The sequence below is a fragment of the Muscardinus avellanarius genome (genome assembly GCF_963383645.1).
Source record: "Muscardinus avellanarius genome assembly, chromosome: 8".
Lineage (NCBI taxonomy): Eukaryota > Metazoa > Chordata > Mammalia > Rodentia > Gliridae > Muscardinus > Muscardinus avellanarius.
The window spans coordinates 64,146,409-64,163,149 of record NC_137794.1 but is presented as its reverse complement, the minus strand read 5'-3'; the positions used below and the strand labels follow the sequence as shown (position 1 = coordinate 64,163,149).

At 40.9% G+C, this 16,741-nt stretch overlaps 1 protein-coding gene across 1 annotated transcript in view; it reads left to right on the top strand.

Annotated features, from left to right (window-relative positions):
* METTL24 (methyltransferase like 24) overlaps nucleotides 1-5,930 on the top strand; it is a gene marked incomplete at both ends in the record, with an annotated part of 110,782 nt that extends 104,852 nt beyond the window's left edge. The window contains one exon of the mRNA XM_080700208.1: nucleotides 5,616-5,930. Coding sequence (XP_080556334.1) covers nucleotides 5,616-5,930 — 315 coding nt within the window. The remainder of the gene's footprint in view (nucleotides 1-5,615) is intronic.
* Between the last annotated feature and the right edge of the window lie 10,811 nt (nucleotides 5,931-16,741).

Sequence of the window (16,741 nt, the reverse complement as noted above, 5' to 3'; positions counted from 1 at the left end):
CAGAAAGATAGTTGATTTTATTGTCTTAGTTTACATGGATCAGAGTTTGGGGAAGGCTCTCATGGATTCGAGGCCTCCCCTTGGCTGGGTTGGCTAAGCATTCCTCACTCTTCATGTTGACTTGGGCCTCTTCAGGGGGCCTCTCTCTGCAAGGGCCAGTTTAGACTTGCTCAGAGCATGGCAGTCTTGAGGGCCGTCAGACACCTTGCATGGTCGCAAATATTCCCAAGAGTAAGCTTATCCCTGAGCAAAGTGGAAGCTGTATCTTTATGGCGTAGGCTTGAGCATCCCCCAAAGTCATTTCTACCAGACTCTATTACTCAATCAGTGATAAAACTGCATCAAGATCCACGAGGACCAAGCTGGCTATGGTGACATATACCTGTAATCCCAGTGTTTGGGAGGCTGAGACAGGAGGATTGCAAGTTCGAGGCTAGCCTGGAAACTTAGACTCTGCTTCAAAATAAAAAATAAAAAGAATTGGATCATTGCTCCATGGTAGAGCACCCTTGGGTTCAATCTTTATTAGTCAAGCGTTATATATTTTCTTGCATATGTAGAAGGTAGGGAGAAAAACAGGATAAAAAATCGATCTCGTGAAGGTAGAAGGGAGAGCAGTAGAGCAGAAGATGAGGATCAAGAAGGGGAGGAAAAGGAAAGAAGTACTGGGGAACTCAACTGACCGAATTATGTGCATACAAATATATCACAATGAAGCTCACTATTGCATCTATATGTTAATATATCTCACTACTGCATATCATTATAATGCACCAATACATTTTTTCCTTTAAAAGAAAGGTGTTGCAGCTTTCATTTTTGCTTTCTTGAGAGCCAGCCAGCACATAATAAATCCCCCTGTCCTGCTGGAGAGCCGTGCTGAAGAGGAGAAAGCCTGGGTGAGGAGCTGTGGAGGGGAGGATGTCAAATGTGTGAGGAGTTCCGGAGTGACAGGGAGGGATGCACAGAGAAAGGGAACGTGCCCGAGACAGGCTGCGCCTGCTGCTCCTGGTTGTGTGGCTGAAGAGGACGCGGAGGAGGAAGCACAGGGCTTATGACAGTAGTTTCATTTGGCCTTGGAGATTTGCCCTGGCTTTGGCATTTAGCAAAGTCAGAGCTTTCAGCATTGGCTGATGTAGGAACTGGCAGGGTGATATTCATAATTGCCTCGGAGAGTTGTCAGCCCTTGATTTCTTTACCAGGGCACTTTGTCTAAGCTCTGGCTCTGGGAATTGGCTGTTGAACACATACTGCTTTGCAAAAGCCCTATTGTGATAGCTGCCTTGAACACTGATAGGATTGAACAGGGTCCCTCCAAAACTAATACGGTGAAGTCCAAACTCCCCAAACCTCAGAATGTGACCTTTTTTGGAAATAAGGTAGTTACAGATGTAATTAATTACAAAGCCATAATGGAGCAGCATGGGCCCTGCTCCAACGTGGTTGGTGTCCTTATGAAAAGGGGAATTTGGACACAGATGCAGACACACAGAGAACTACGTGAAGCTATCAGGCAGGGACCAGACGATGCAGAAGCCAGGGCTACAGATTGTCAGCAAGCCTCCCAACGCTAGGGAGAGGCAGGAATAGTTCTCCTCCGCGACTTGGGAAATGAACCAGCCCTGCTGACGTTTGACCTTGGACTTCTAGTCTTCACAGCTGTGAGATAATCCATTTCTGTTTGTTTAAGCACTCACTCAAACACCCATCCCTCTCCCCTTTCATACAGACCTGGGTGGATGATCACAGGGATAAACTTGTAGCCACGAAGAGAAAGCTGCTGATCATCTTAATCTTGCTAAAATTAAAAATTTCATTTCTTCAAAAAATTTTGTGAAAGGCAACTTATTGGCTATTTCAGGTTCAAAGAAAAGGAGATAATATTTGATAGGAGGACCCCTGTAGTACCTTTGAAATTATACCAAATAGGTTGTTCCATCTACCATCTTTGAGCCCCTTCTACCAAAAATATCTCTACTTTTTCCAGATTTTATGAGTCAGCAGTTAGTTGTTTTTCCCTAGAAACCTGATTTAATCTGTAGTAGAATTGGCACTTGATTATTCCAATATAATCATTTGCATGATTTTTTTTAGTGCCATAATTGTTGAAAGCAAATATTAGAATCTTAAAAGTGACATAGCTTATTCAGAAATGTTTAGTGCTTTACAATAACAACAATATTGGATGCATTATGCAGTAATAATAAAAATCATATTTGCAAAATAGTATTGGTAATGGGATGTTCTAAAATGCAAGAAATAGAAAAAGCACAGTGGGAGAGAAAAATGTTTTATTCACTGCATTTGGCCGTCTGCGTTCAGATCAGAAGGCAGGGAAGAGAGTGTATGGGCCGCAGGACCGCATCACCCGAGGCTGAGCAGTGCAGCTCAACCTGTGCATTCTCATTGACGTGAAGGATTTTAGGTCACAGGAATCAAATAGCTTTGAGATGTTGTCATGTTTGAAAATACTGTTTGCTCTTTAGAATAGATTTGCATTTTGTAAATACAGATTGGATTTTTAAAGAAAGCACTTATTTACTTATTTTCTATAATTTATCCTAATAATGTGTTTTTCTTCTAGTTGCTCATAACTGCTGATTGTTTATTTAAAACTATGTTTGGAAAAACATATAAAGCATATTCCCCTCTGTATCATGAGTGTAGTTTTTAGGTGAATTTTGAGCTGATTAACTTTAGCTTGTGGCTTTAATACACTGATTTATTGATGATATTTATCATATGCAAACTCTCAGAAACATGGTGAAAATAAATCTGCAAGGAACTGTAGAAATTCTTGGCTAAGTGAACTCATGTAACAAATGCTGATTTTGAATTTTGGACATATTCTGTACCAATTAGGACATTTTGCGAAATTTTGATGAAATATTTTTTGGAAGCTTAATTACCCTTAATCCAGGAATATTCTGCTTAAAATTGTAAAAATTAAACAAAGCCATGTAAGTGCCAGGGCACCAGAGATGGGAAAATGAATGAATTAATTCCCTTGTGTCTAATTCACGAAAATTAATTTAGCCTGTGTATGTCCCCACGGAGCCTGCCTTTGCTTAGTTACTTTCGTGAAGGAAGTTTTTCTATTTTACTTTTTCTGTTTGATTGTGGAACTGTTAGCCCCCAAGATGGTTTACAGAGATCCTAGATTGTCTGAGGTCTGTGATTGTTACTATTACTCTTTCCTCGGTGTCCCAGGAGGTACATCTTCTGTAGGGTCTTGGGACTTTAAGCAAAATTCATTTTCTTGGGGGCAATTGTATGTAAATTCTATGCATCTCCCCTTTATTCAACTCCGAAATCACACAAGGAATGTTTTCACAGCATTAGGAGATTCACATTTCAGTCTTATATGAGAAATTCAGACAGACATGGAGAGAGAGGAGGCTGGGCAGGATCAGTCTTGGCATTTATCCATCCTTCTAAACCAGCAAAGATATTTTTATTTCTCTAGGGCAGGATACTACTGACTTCAAATGGCAGCTTCCTGACGGGCTCTTTAAGGTTCTGCCGTCACCTCTTGGGTCTACACCCTTTACTCCTTTGTATGATTCCCTATGTTCCAACTATTCTACCTCGTGTCCAAATGCTGTCAGCTTTCCTTTGTGTGGTAAAATTATCCCCCTTGAATAGTGTTCTGCAAACATAAAGAAGAGATACTGATAACAATAGCCTACTCACTGGCCCACATTCACTCTCCAAATAGCATCTCACTTTCCAAACCCAAACCCTCCCTGGGACTCTGAGTTACAAGTTTTTCATCGTGAGGTGTATGTGGAGGCAACGTGGTGTAGTGGTTAAGAACACAGGCTGCTGTAGACCGGCCCTGTTCAAATCGCACTGCCGCCTCTTCAGTTGTGTGTGTGCGATGAATGACTCCCTAGTCCGGTTTCCCAAACGTGAGTTTGGATCCTAACATGATCACTCTCACTCCTGCAGCAGTATTAAAATGTACATCCTATTGCAAAGGGAAGCAGTTAGACTGGTGTCAGGCACATATAAATAAGGATTAGCTTCTATTGCTTTGTATTTATTTATTTTTAAATTTTGTAGTGCTAGAGTGCTTGAGCCAGCTGGCAAAAGTACGGGTTCCGAAGAGAGGAGTGAGGTTGAAAGAATATAACTCTAAGAATTTAATTCAAAGAATATTTAATTCTAGTATGGAAGGATCGCCAGTCCACTCCTGGATCGGTATCTCTACTGGCCGATGATTGGGTTTATTCTCTTGTGGTATTTATAGTTTTTTGCTTCAGGTTACCCCGGAATACGAGAAAGACAAGTCCAAAGTCCGGGCAGGTCAAACAATACCCTGGTGCAACACAAACAACACAAACCTAGTCTTAGCTCACACAGAACAATAGCATCATTAGTTCTGAGAGAGTCTTAATTACTTTGAAACCTCCATGACCCCAAACCTTGTTGACTATGGGCAGAAGGACAGTCAGAAATACTCTTTTAGTAAAGATAAGGGGAAGACCTTAATGGCTCCCTACACTAGAGATTGTACCCAGGGTTTCATGTATGTGTTAGACAAGTGCTCTACCACTGAGCTTCACCCCTTCACCCCTGCTTTCCTTTCTTTCTTTCTTTCTTTCTTTCTTTCTTTCTTTCTTTCTTTCTTTCTTTCTTTCTTTCTTTCTTTCTTTTCTCTTTCTCTTGTGGTGCTGGGGATTGAACCCAGGGGCATTCTACCTCTGAGATACACCTCCAGTCATATTTTTTATTCTTTATTTTAAAACATGGTCTCACTAAATTGTGGAGAGCCTCACTAAACAGCTGAGGCTGTCCATGAACCCAGATCCTCCTGTCTCAGCCTCCCAAGTACTGGGATTACAAGCATAATTTAGCCACCATGTCTGGCTAGATTTCCATTATTCTAACAGATTTATTTTTTTTCCCAATGCCAGAAAAAAGAAACCAATTTTCATAAATTGATTAATTTCAAAATATTTCTCTGCCATCCTATCTTCTTTCTTTATTCTACCTCTCCTGGGATAAAAATTTATATTCATTAAATGAGAAGAGGATAATGTTGCTTTATTTTTGTAAAAGAATGTTATGCTGGTATTTACTTCTTTAAAAAATCATGAAACAATATTTTTTTTTACAAGTCCACTCTTCAGACCCCTGAGACTTCTTTTCTTGGCTTTCAGTCTTGCTGAAGCTGAAGAGGGCTGAGACTTGAGATGGCCCCTTCAGACAGCGGCCTCTGTCAGTCCTTCCCTGTGGCCGCCATTCTGTCAGGACTTGGCTAGGTTTCTTGGAGTGGCATACAGTTTTTTTGGGAGGGAGGCTGTAGGATGGAGCTCCATGATAGCTGTGCACTAGGTTCTTCTTGAACCTCCATTGGCACTGGACAGAAAACAAGAGGGTCCGTTATGACTTCTATTTAGCATCTTATTATTTGTATGTTATTAATATTTGGTATGAAGTAAGGTTGGTAATTCATGTCACCATGGACATTTGCAAACGACCTCCAACTCTAAAATTTAAACCATCCTGCTGCCCAGGGTGGTAGTTATAATGTGACTCCTGTTAGAAAACTGGTATATTTAACATTGATTTATCAAATCTTCTAATTTCATTTCATTGCTTTACTGCAGATTGATGTTCTCAAGGCAGACCTGGAAAGTGCAGAATGGAAAGTTTTGGAGAATCTTATTCTGGAAGATGTCCTGGGACAGATTGGACAGCTTGTCTTTGAGATCCATCTCCACTGGCCCGGCTTTGAGGTCAGCGGCAGCGACAGCAGCGTCGTGCGGTTCTGGTACAGCCTCCTCAAGGAGTTAGAACTGAAGGATTTCAGGCTTTTTCACAGTTATAAAGATTTATCTAAGCCTCAGCTATTCCTGAAGAAAGACATTTTCAATGCTAGTAGCTGTTATACTCTGAGTTGGGTGAATACAAGATGGAAATAGGATGTGGGGGCCTCATCAACAATGCAAGGGAATGTTTGCAGAAGGGAGTGTTGTCTGAGCTTCTACTAAGGGTCTACTCATCTAGCCTCCCACTGGCCAACTACCTGCTCGAGGCAGGCATGTGATAGTCTCTGTGGTGCTTGTAGCCTGGTGCTTGGTATGTGATGGAGGCACAGTTAATACTTGTTGAAGCGATGAATCACCCCACCTGCCCAGACTCAAAGCCCTTGCCTTTTTGCCTTTGATAGAGTGAAGCTGTTTGTGTCTTCATTTTCACTTAGAGGGTAATCCCCTACTCAAACCAGTTTTTTTTTTTTTTTTTTCGAGTCTGGGGATGGAACCCAGAGCATTCGACCTCCAACCTACACCTCCTGCCCTTTTTTCTATTCTTTATTTTGAAACAGGGTCTTACTAAGTTGCGGAGGGCCTCACTAAGTAGCTGAGGCTGTCCATGAACTGCGATCCTCTGGTCTTGGCTTCCCAAATGCTGGGATTACAAGTATGCGCCACCATGTCCAGCTTCAAACCAGTTTTTCCCTGAAATTCATTATGTATCTATAGTCTGTGAATTCACCAACATTACAATGCAATCATTTAGATTTTCCATTTTTAGTAGTGGAGATTCTTAAGTTCTTTATCTGCTGTTTAAAGCTGGGCCTTTTGCCGGCTGTGGTGGTGCAAGCTTGTAATCCCCACGCTTGGGAGATGGAGACAGGAGGATTACGCAGGTGTGAAGCCAGCCGCACTGGCTTAAGAGACCCCGTTTCCAAATAAAAAAGTACAAAAAAAAAAAATAGGTCTGGGAGTGTTGCCCGGAAGTAGAAGGGTTTCCAGGAACCCCATTACCACAAAAAAAAAAAAAAAATCTGGGCCCTTTTTTGTGGCAATTATTTATTATTATTTTTTTTGTAATCATACATCACTTTGGAATAGAAGACTTGAGAGGATATACAAGCACATATCATCCAATAAGCCCTCATCCAATCCCCATCCCATTCCCTCCCCCTCCCTCGATCCCATGCTTAATTGGTGATTATCTTTGATATAATTGTTTACGCACCTCATGAGTTTTAAAGAGATTCCATCCTCCCCCATCCCCTCCCCTCCCCTCTGATTGGTCACCTTAATTGCTTCTCAATAGGGCCCTTTCTACTACTCGACCTCCTCCTGTTACCTCTTTCCTCCTAGTTCTTGCTAATTAGGGGAAGCATCTGGATTTTATTTTCTGTGCTATTTCTCTGTGCATGCCGCACTGCAAGTTCTGATCCCACTCTTGACGGCCCCCTAGTAGTGGCCTGGCCACCTGGAGGACTCTGATCCCGACCTCGCTGGCTCCAGCACCGGCCTTGCCTCATGGAAGGCCCCGATCCTGGCCTTGCTGGCCCTGGCACCGGCCTTACCCCTTGCAGAGTGCAACCCCAGCCTCGTAGGTCCCAGCACCGGTCTTGCCTCGTGGCATGCTCCAATCCCGACCTTGCTGGCCCTTTTATTTGGCTTTAACTTACCTCTTTGAAGGTTTTGCTTGTCCACCTAGTGAATAATATTCTTTACAGTCTTGTGGATTTCAATCACGCTTTCTCAGCCTTTTCTAAGGTATGCTGTGGTTCTATAAGAACTACTGATTCTGGTTTCTAGGAACTCAGACATACCAAACTCTGTCACTGAGTATAAAAAACTAGACTATGGAGAGCTTCAATTAAAGATTTTCATACTCAGCCTTAAACGCCCTTCACTGTTTATGAAACAAAACACAGAGAGAATCCTGTTGCCTCTTCTGCCTTCAGACACGACACCCCCAGCATTGGCCATTCCTGCCTATGCTGTCCAATCTCTTTGAATACACTATCTGGAATGTACATTTTTCTTTCCTGCTAGCTGGTAACATTCATAGGATTGTGTCCTCAGGGCCATTGTTTCTTTTTCCCAGGACAGTTATATAGTGGTTCAGTGGTTTCAATCCTTCTTAGATTTTCAAAAATCAAGTAGGACATGTGGGTTCTCAATAGCTTGTATGATCTCAATCATTCATTCCTATCAACAGGAATAGACTCTCCAATGATTTTCAAAAACACCATTTTGAATAAATTAATTAGTATAAAAGTAAACAAAAATATTACCTTATGGTAAATTAAGTATATTTTAGCATTTTTTAAACATTGAAAGAGTGTGAAAACTGTATGTACTTTGGGAGGGAAGAGAACAGTGAATATTGCCTTATTTTTTCCTGTCTCCCAGGTTTTACTTGCTTCTATCCGCAGATATCTCCTGGATTGGCATTATGTTTCTTGCAATTGTTTGAAAATATCATTCCTGAAATGAGAAGCCAACATAGAATAGGATGATCCCACTCACTTGAGTTCAGCAGAGAACAGAATTTCTGAATTAGTTGTGTTAATTTTTGAAATATAAATGAGGTTTTTATTTTTATTTTTTATTATTATTATTATTATTTTTTTTTGCAGTACTAGGAATGGAGACCAGGGGCATTCTACCTCTGAGATATACCCCCATTCCTATTTTTTAGTCTTCTGATTTTTTGTTTTGAGACAGGTTCTCACTAGGCTCCTGGGAGTCTTACTACATTGCTGAATCTATCCTTGAACATGTTATTCTCCTGTCTCAGCCTACCAAGTACTGGGACTACAGGCATGCACCATCATGCCCAGAGTAAATATTCTTGTATACTAAAGTGTGGAGTATACTAATCTAACATATCCAACTGATCAACTTGCATATGTATACACACTCATATCAAGAATTGTAATGGGACCGAAGACACAGCATTACTGAAAGCTACTTTACATAAAGTAACTTAACCATTTAATCAAAACTGGTGGTACAAAACATTGACTTCACCACAGTGTATATATCTGAAACAAGAATGAATGTACTGTTAAAAAAACCCACAACTACAAATACACTCATTCATACCCTCCCAATTGGGAAGCCTGTTTAATAGTATCCATGCCAGGAATAGTGGCACACATCTATGATCCCAGTATTTGGGAGGCTGAGACAGGAGGATTGCAGGTTCAGATCTAGCTTCAGCAATTTAGCAAGGCCCTCAGCAACGTAGCAAGACTTTATTTGAAAATAAAAAATAAAATAGAGCTGAGAGTGTAGCTAGAACCCAGGGGCATTCTATTTCCAAGCTACACCCCCAGCCCTATTTTTTTATTCTCTATTTTGAAAAAGGGTCTTGCTGAGTTGCAAAGGGCCTCACTACGTAGTAGCTAAGGCTGTGTAAGAACCGCAATCCTCCTATGCTCAGCCTCCCAAATGCTGGGATTACAAGTGTGCACCACCACGCCCAGCTTGGGCTGGATAGTTCTTGATGGAGTGGGAAGGCTAGTCTGGCATCCCTGGCCTGTACCCACTAGATGGTCTCCGCTTTCCCCATGCCGTGACAATCGAATGTGTCTGAAGACAATCCTGAATGTCTCCCAGGGGGGAAATCGCCCACTGTGGAGAAGTACTGAAGTGGGATAACAGCAGGGGGCCAGGAGACCACAGCACTGGTGTTTGCTTGTAAAGAAGGAGAAACACAAGATTCTCTTGGAAGAAATAGACAGTAACTATCACCACCACCAGAATCACCATGAGAGCAACACAAGTAAAATACAACAAACAATATCAAATTATTATTTATTGAGATCTTACAATGAGGCAGGCACTTGGCATAGGTTATTTCTAATTTTCTCAACAACTCAGTGAGGAAGTGTACTCAATTGTACAGGTAAAGACACTCTGAGAGCCGGCGTGGTGGCGCACAGTTGTAATCCCCGCACTTGGGAGGCGGAGACAGGAGGATCGCGCTGGTTCGATGCCAGCCTCGCTGGCTTAAGAGACCCTGTTTCCAAATAAAAAATATAAAATAGGTCTGGGAGCGTAGCCCAGAGGTAGAAGGGTTTCCAGGAACCCCAGTACCACCACCACACACACACACACAAAAGACACTCTGAGAGGTTATAAAGCTTATCCAGATCATTCAGTTAGTAGATGGTGGAACAAGAATCTATTTTTTGGCTGATCAGATCCCCACAAAGACCATGCGCGGTTCCCATCATGGCCTCCACAGTCATTACCAAATGTAAGATGCTTCACTGGAAGGATACTTTTTTGCCTGTTAGTAAAGGTGGTGGTGGTGGTGTGTGTGTGTGTGTGTGTGTGTGTGTGTGTGTGTGTGTAGCATGTTCTATAAATATACATAAACCAGACGAGCAAATTTGTTAAGAGTTGGGATAGTTTTGTAGCATATAGATTTTTTTTCTCTTTCACTTGAACTATCTACTTAATTAAAATAAGCCCATCAAATGGAGGCTTACTGAAGAATATGGAGAGCCAACAACTTTTCTGTCAATATAGTTAGGCTGCCAGAGAAGCTTTTGCCAGGCCTGGGAGAGGCTCTTGTCCAGGCCTGTCCTAATACTTGATTCTTTCCTCCTGGGCTTTAGAAAGGGCAGTGTGAAGTACAGCGTGAATTTTCTTTGCTTAAAGCTTGTCTTTGACCTGCAGATAAATGAGCTAAGATGTGAATATCTGTGACACACCTCTTTTTAATTAACCTTACCAGAGTAGTGTTTCATAAATGATTCTGAACATACAAATTTCATAATGCTCTTATCAAAGGATTAAAAAACAGTACTCTTTTAGGAGAAAGACATGTGAGGATGTAATAGATTCGGATGTTGCCCTTTAACACAAAATCTGTGTTATAATTTGGGGTGAAAGTAGAAGAAAAAAATTTCCCTTTTCTCTTTTCTTAGTGTGACTGTTGTTACAGATTGGGAGAATATGGTTGTGGGGAAAGTGTTCCCCGGGAACCCCTGCTATGGTCCCGGACACACTTACCCCCAACCCATAACAAACCCCAAACGACCAAAAACAGAAAAAGACCGTGGATTCTTGTCCTAAGCTAAGACTAAATATGCATAGCTTGGACAGTTGCTGAAGATTTAAAGAAGTTTATTAAAAAGATAGAAATACAAGACATAGTTATAGCCCTGTGCCCAAAAGTGGGCCAGGGGGCAATTCGAATGAAAATGCCAAAGAACTCCAGTTTACTGAGTGTTTTTATCCCGCCCAAGTCCGAGGCAGGTACTTTGATCTGTAGATATGCTAGCCCTATCTCTAGCCCAGTCTCTGCTGTCTCCAGGCAGATTTGCCCCCCCCCCTGCCTGCCCGGGGAGGGGGGTGGGGGGGGCAGCCCCGGCTCTGGAACACCTTTTGTTCCATCCCCCAAGATGTGTGAAATTGTTTCTCCAGGATCTGGGATTTCCTTTCATCCCTGGCTCCAGCTTTCTTTCCTTTTCTTTAGAAATGTAAATTTCAAGTCCCTCTTTCTGCTAGCCCTGGCTTTCTTAGTATAAAAGATGTATTTTTAAAATTGGAAATCTTTCCCAATACTGATACATTAATACATTTTAAAACCTCTTCCCAATACTAGTATAATTATATTCAATGTAGTTATACTAGGTTACCATATAAATATTTGTAACCATTTGACATGTGCACATGTAGAGAGCCAGGGAAAAGTGAAAGTCCACTAATATTTACATCAGGGTAAAACAAAAACACATTCATGAATTTACAGTGTTTAGTCCACATCTGTTATTCATGTAAGCATTTTCACCTTGGCTATTAAGATCTTTTAGTAAATACAGTCTAAGATTTAAACTTCTTAAGTATTAAATGTTTGGATTTTGCAAAGTTTGTATTAAATCAGGAAGTCAGGCTCATAATATTTTACCAGTTTAAAAACAAAGGCCTCACTTAAACAGATGATTCTACTTGACAAAACAACAGTACCTCCAAGTTCAGTTAACATAATTGTTTTTTTCTCTTGGCAGTAAGTTTATGGTTTTTTTTTGGGGGGGGGGGTCTGGGAATGGAACCCAGGGGCATTCGACCTCCGAGCTATACCCTCTGCCCTATTTTTTATTCTTTATTTTGAAAACGGTCTCACTGAGTGGCAGAGGGCCTCACTAAGTAGCTGAGGCTGTCCATGAACCGCGATCCTCCGGCCTCAGCCTCTCAAACACTGGGATTACAAGCCTGCGCCACCATGCCCGGTTTATGTTTGCTTTTGAAGCAATAACATTATTCTTTTTATATTAGCCAGTTGCTGGTACTTTGTAAATTCAATAATACATTTCACCATATGCTAAAAAATCTTCCTTTTGCTTACATTGAAAGAAGTATTTGAACTTTACTTATATGAAATGACAACTCAAAAATTCAATATTTTTTTAAACTGCCTAAATTTAGATTATTAAATGTTTTTGAATAATTTTGTTGTATTTCTGTTCTTAAGAAAAATAAAACAGGCATAATCTCATCATACTTATGTTTAGAACTACATGGAAAAATGCTAGTTCTCAAAGTATTGAGATCAGTACTTTCTAAAGCCAGCAATTTCATATTCACCTCATATAAAATATTTTAAAAAATATTTTATTGGTTTTAAATAAAAATATTAAATATAAAAATTAAATATAAAAATATTTAAAACCAAGTGATTGGTTTTATATACTATGATTGAAATAAGGGACTTTTTAGGGACAAACTTTGAACTCTATACATAGTCAAGTATCCAGTGACTGTTACCAGTAAGTGGTATCTGTTGTAAGCAGGTGACTATAGTTAATAACAATGTATTGTGTACTTGAAGATTAGAATGTTCTCACCTCCCTAAATGATAAGTACGTGAGTTAATGGATGTTAACGTGATTGGTTTAGCCATTCTTCAGTTCTTACATATACAACAGTATCTTGTGCACTACAGGTATATATCCTTTTTCTTGTTAATTAAAAAAGTATGCCCCATAAAATACTTTGGACATGTTTATACAAAAGAAAAGACAACTGCCAGTGGAGTGATCGTGGTTGTTAAATGGCTGTGGTCCTGAGTTGCAGTGGTCCTCCTCCACTGTAGCCCCTCTCACAGGATGTCACAGGATGCTGGAGACCTCCCCATGACAGAGCATTTTAAAAACCAGGCAGCTGGGCGTGGTGGCGCAGCCGGGCGTGGTGGCGCACACCTGTAACCCCGCATCTGGGAGGCCGAGACTGGAGGATCACGGTTTGCGAACAGCCTCAGCTACTTACTGAGGCCCTCTGCAACTCAGTGAGACGCTGTTTTAAAATAAAGAATGGAAAGTAGGGCTGGAGGGTTGCTCGGAGGTAGAATGCCCTGGGTTTCATCCTCAGTACTGAAAAAAAAAAAAAAAAAAAAAAAAAGAACGCATAGCTGATGGGGCAATTAGAGGTTAATGTACAATAAACAGGTGGCCCCCAGGACGCTGCCCCACACTGTGGCTAACCTCTCTGCCAACCGGTTTGTCTTCTGCTCTACGGTAACTGGACACTGGGCATATCAACGTCCATCCATTCCTGGGTGGGAATAAATAAGAAACAAAGGTTCAAGTAGGTTCTACAACATTATTGAGAAGTCACAATTGTGCATTAGTAAAAAAAAAGCTATTAATTATCTGTATAAGAAAATATTATTTCTTAAGGATTGATGTCAGATCAAGCATCATTTACTCAGGGACTCGACTTCAGCCTCCAGCTGCATGTTCCAAATGACCTCTGTTCTCCCTGTCTTCACTCTCCCTGTATCTTACTGTATCTGCTTCTATGTCTTTCCTACCAGACTGTAGATTCCATGAGGATAAGGGACATGTCTGTGGGCTCCTATGGATCCTGCTAGTTAAAAGGTGTTGAATAAATATTTGTTGAAAATGAATTTTTATAATGTACTTTATTGGTGCATTATAGTCTCATAATGTAAAGCATGTTGACAGTGATATACATGCACACAGCACGTGGTGCCCCCGACCTTCCTGCTTCCCCCTTTCCCAATACAGAGTACTGACATTGGTGTATTTATTTATGTTGATGGGCATATTTTCATTAATGAACCTTACTCTTCTCTTAGAGCACCTCTCTGGCTCCACTGAGGTTTCTCCTCCATTTTCTGGAGTCCCTCTGGATCCCAATTACTCCATAGCTTGTGCGTATTAGGGAAAACATATGACCTTTTTTTTGTGTGTGTGTGGTACTAGGGATGGAACCCAGGGGCATTGTATCTCCAAGCTATACCCCCAGCCCAATTTTTTTTTTTTATTCTTTATTTTGAAACAGGTCTCACTGAGTTGCAAAGAGCCTCACTAAGTAGCTGAGGCTGTCCGCGAACCGTGATCCTACTGTATCAGCCTCCCGATACAGATGTGCGCCACCACACCCGGCTCTGAGTCTTCACTTTCTGTGACTGGCTAATCTCACTGTACCACTCCTGGGTATCTTTGCAAAGGGAGCGAAATCAGAGAACTACAGAAAATAAATTTTAAAAGCTCCGTCAATAGAATTTTCCTATAAAACTATTTTATTATCATTTTCTGTTGGTATTTTCTCTGTCATTAAACTTATCTTTGGCAATTAGATGGACCACTGACTCCCACTTTGTCAAATCTGGATACAGCTTGTTCTTTACTTCACATAGTCTCTTATTATACTGCAGGGGTAGTCCCTATTATCTATTAAAAGATGCTAACTTGGAGATCCTCCTGACTCTGGGGAATTGAGAGTTGCATAACGATGGAATTAAATAATAACTAATTGCCACACCACCATGAACAGACCCAGTTTCATCTGAATTGAATGGTAGTTGAAGGCTCAATTATTATTAGCAGATAGATGGTTAGTTCTATCATATTAAAGTTCAATGCTCCTTTCTTATACCTTACTGTCGTTTCTTTATACCAATTCCCAGCAAACAATCTTTTTTTAAGAGTCTCTGGGTAAAATATAGTACAGTATATACAATTCGTGGCAGCACAGAGAATATTTTTTATTTTATGAAACAAGAACAGTGTGATGATGTGAGGCTATTTCTACCAAGGCTAAGGGCTGATATTTTTATAACAATGATTCAAGCCATGCTGTTTTCATAGGACAACATGGATAATAAAGCCAGTAGTTGCAATAATAAAATCAGGGTGAGAAGAGATTGTATATTCTCAAGACTGAGTTACAAGCCAAGGCAATTTCCCTGGGAGCCCAGAGAAAGTGATGGGAGAACCTACTGTCATGTCAGCGGCCATGAGAATGTCTTCAGCTATGGGCTCTGCTTCACTAGAGAACAAAAGAAACATCTGAATAGCTGTTCCTTTTTTTTTTTTTTTTTTTTTGGTGGTACTGGGGATGGAACCCTTCTATCTCCGGGCTAGAACCCTTCTACCTTCGGGCTATACTCCCAGACCTATTTTTACGTTTTTTAAAATTTGGAAACAGGGCCTCTTAAGCCAGTGAGGCTGGCTTCAAATCTGTGATCCTCCTGTCTCCGCCTCCCAAGCGTGGGGATTACGAGCGTGTGTCACCACGCCCGGCTGAACAGCTGTTCCTTTTAAACCACCTAACTCAGAGATGGCAAGCTAAAAGCCATGAAGATTATGACCCAAAGTTGAGTTTTAAGAATACACAATTAAGCGGCTTTGTTTAGAGGCAGACCGGAGGACGGGAAGAAGGGAGACCTTGACAGTGATGCCACCTGGCTTCATCATGTCCAGCAAGTCTTCACCCTTTTGGGCCAATTTTTTTTTTCTCAATTTAGACTATGTAACTTCTAAAGTTTCTTCTAGTTTGAAAAATCTAATTATTTTGAATTTTGTACTTAGATTAGGCTTGGATAATGATAGGATAAATTTTTGATTTGTGTACTGCCAGGGTCTGAATGCTGTCCTTCTAAATTGGTATTTTAAAATTGTATCCCCAATGTGTTGGTATTAAGAGGTGAGGCCTTTGGGTCATGACGTTGGAACCTTCAGGGTTAGGATTAGAACCCTTCTAAAAGAGGCCTGAGGGACTTGCTTCCCTTTCCATCTTTGAAGCAGAGAGTGATCCCTCATCAGACACTGAATCTGCTGGTACCCTGATCTTGGACATCCCAGCCTCCAGAACTATAAAACAATAAATTCCTTGTTTATAAATTACTGTCTTCGTTTTTTTTTTTTTTTTTTTTTTTTTTTTGGTGTGTGTGTGGTACTGGGGATGGAATCCAGAAGCATTCTACCTCCAAGATACACGCCTAGCCCTATTTTTAGTCTTTATTTTGAAACAGGTTCTTACTGAGTTGCAGAGGGCCTCACTAAGTAGTAGCTGAGGCTGTCCGTGAACCCGGAATCTCCTGTCTCAGCCTCCCAAATGATGGGATTACAAGCATGCGCCACCACGCCCAGCTTCGGTGTCTTGTTATAGTGGCCAGAATGGACCAAGACTTGCCATAAAGGGAAGTCTTAGGAAAAACTTCGAGGAATCCAAACAATGTGCTTATGCATAAGAAGCAGCCCAGATAAAAGATAAAGCAATCCATAGTAGTCCTTCAGCCATCAGTTGAAGCACCCTTGGGAAGAGTACCTTTTTGGATCAGCTATTTAAAATCATGGTTCTAAAACCAGGAAAGTAGGCTTCACAGACTGTACTAATTTATATTATTGTTTTTAGACTGTCCCAACAAAAGGACAGCATCTAGAGATACTAAACTATATATATATCCCCAAAGCTCCTTCCATATGTGCACATGTATTTAGGTACATGCATGCACACATGTTTGTATATGTGTGTACGTATGTGTGTATGTGTGTGGCTGAATGTTCAAGAAAGAAAAATCTTCAGACACAAAAAGCCCAGGGGAACTAGGACAAACGGTAGAACAGGAACTTAAGCACTGCAGCTGCTCTGGGATTTTAGTGTAACATTATGGCTAGAGTCTACTACTGCACTAGAGATAAGGCCTGGCGTGTGTATGGGGA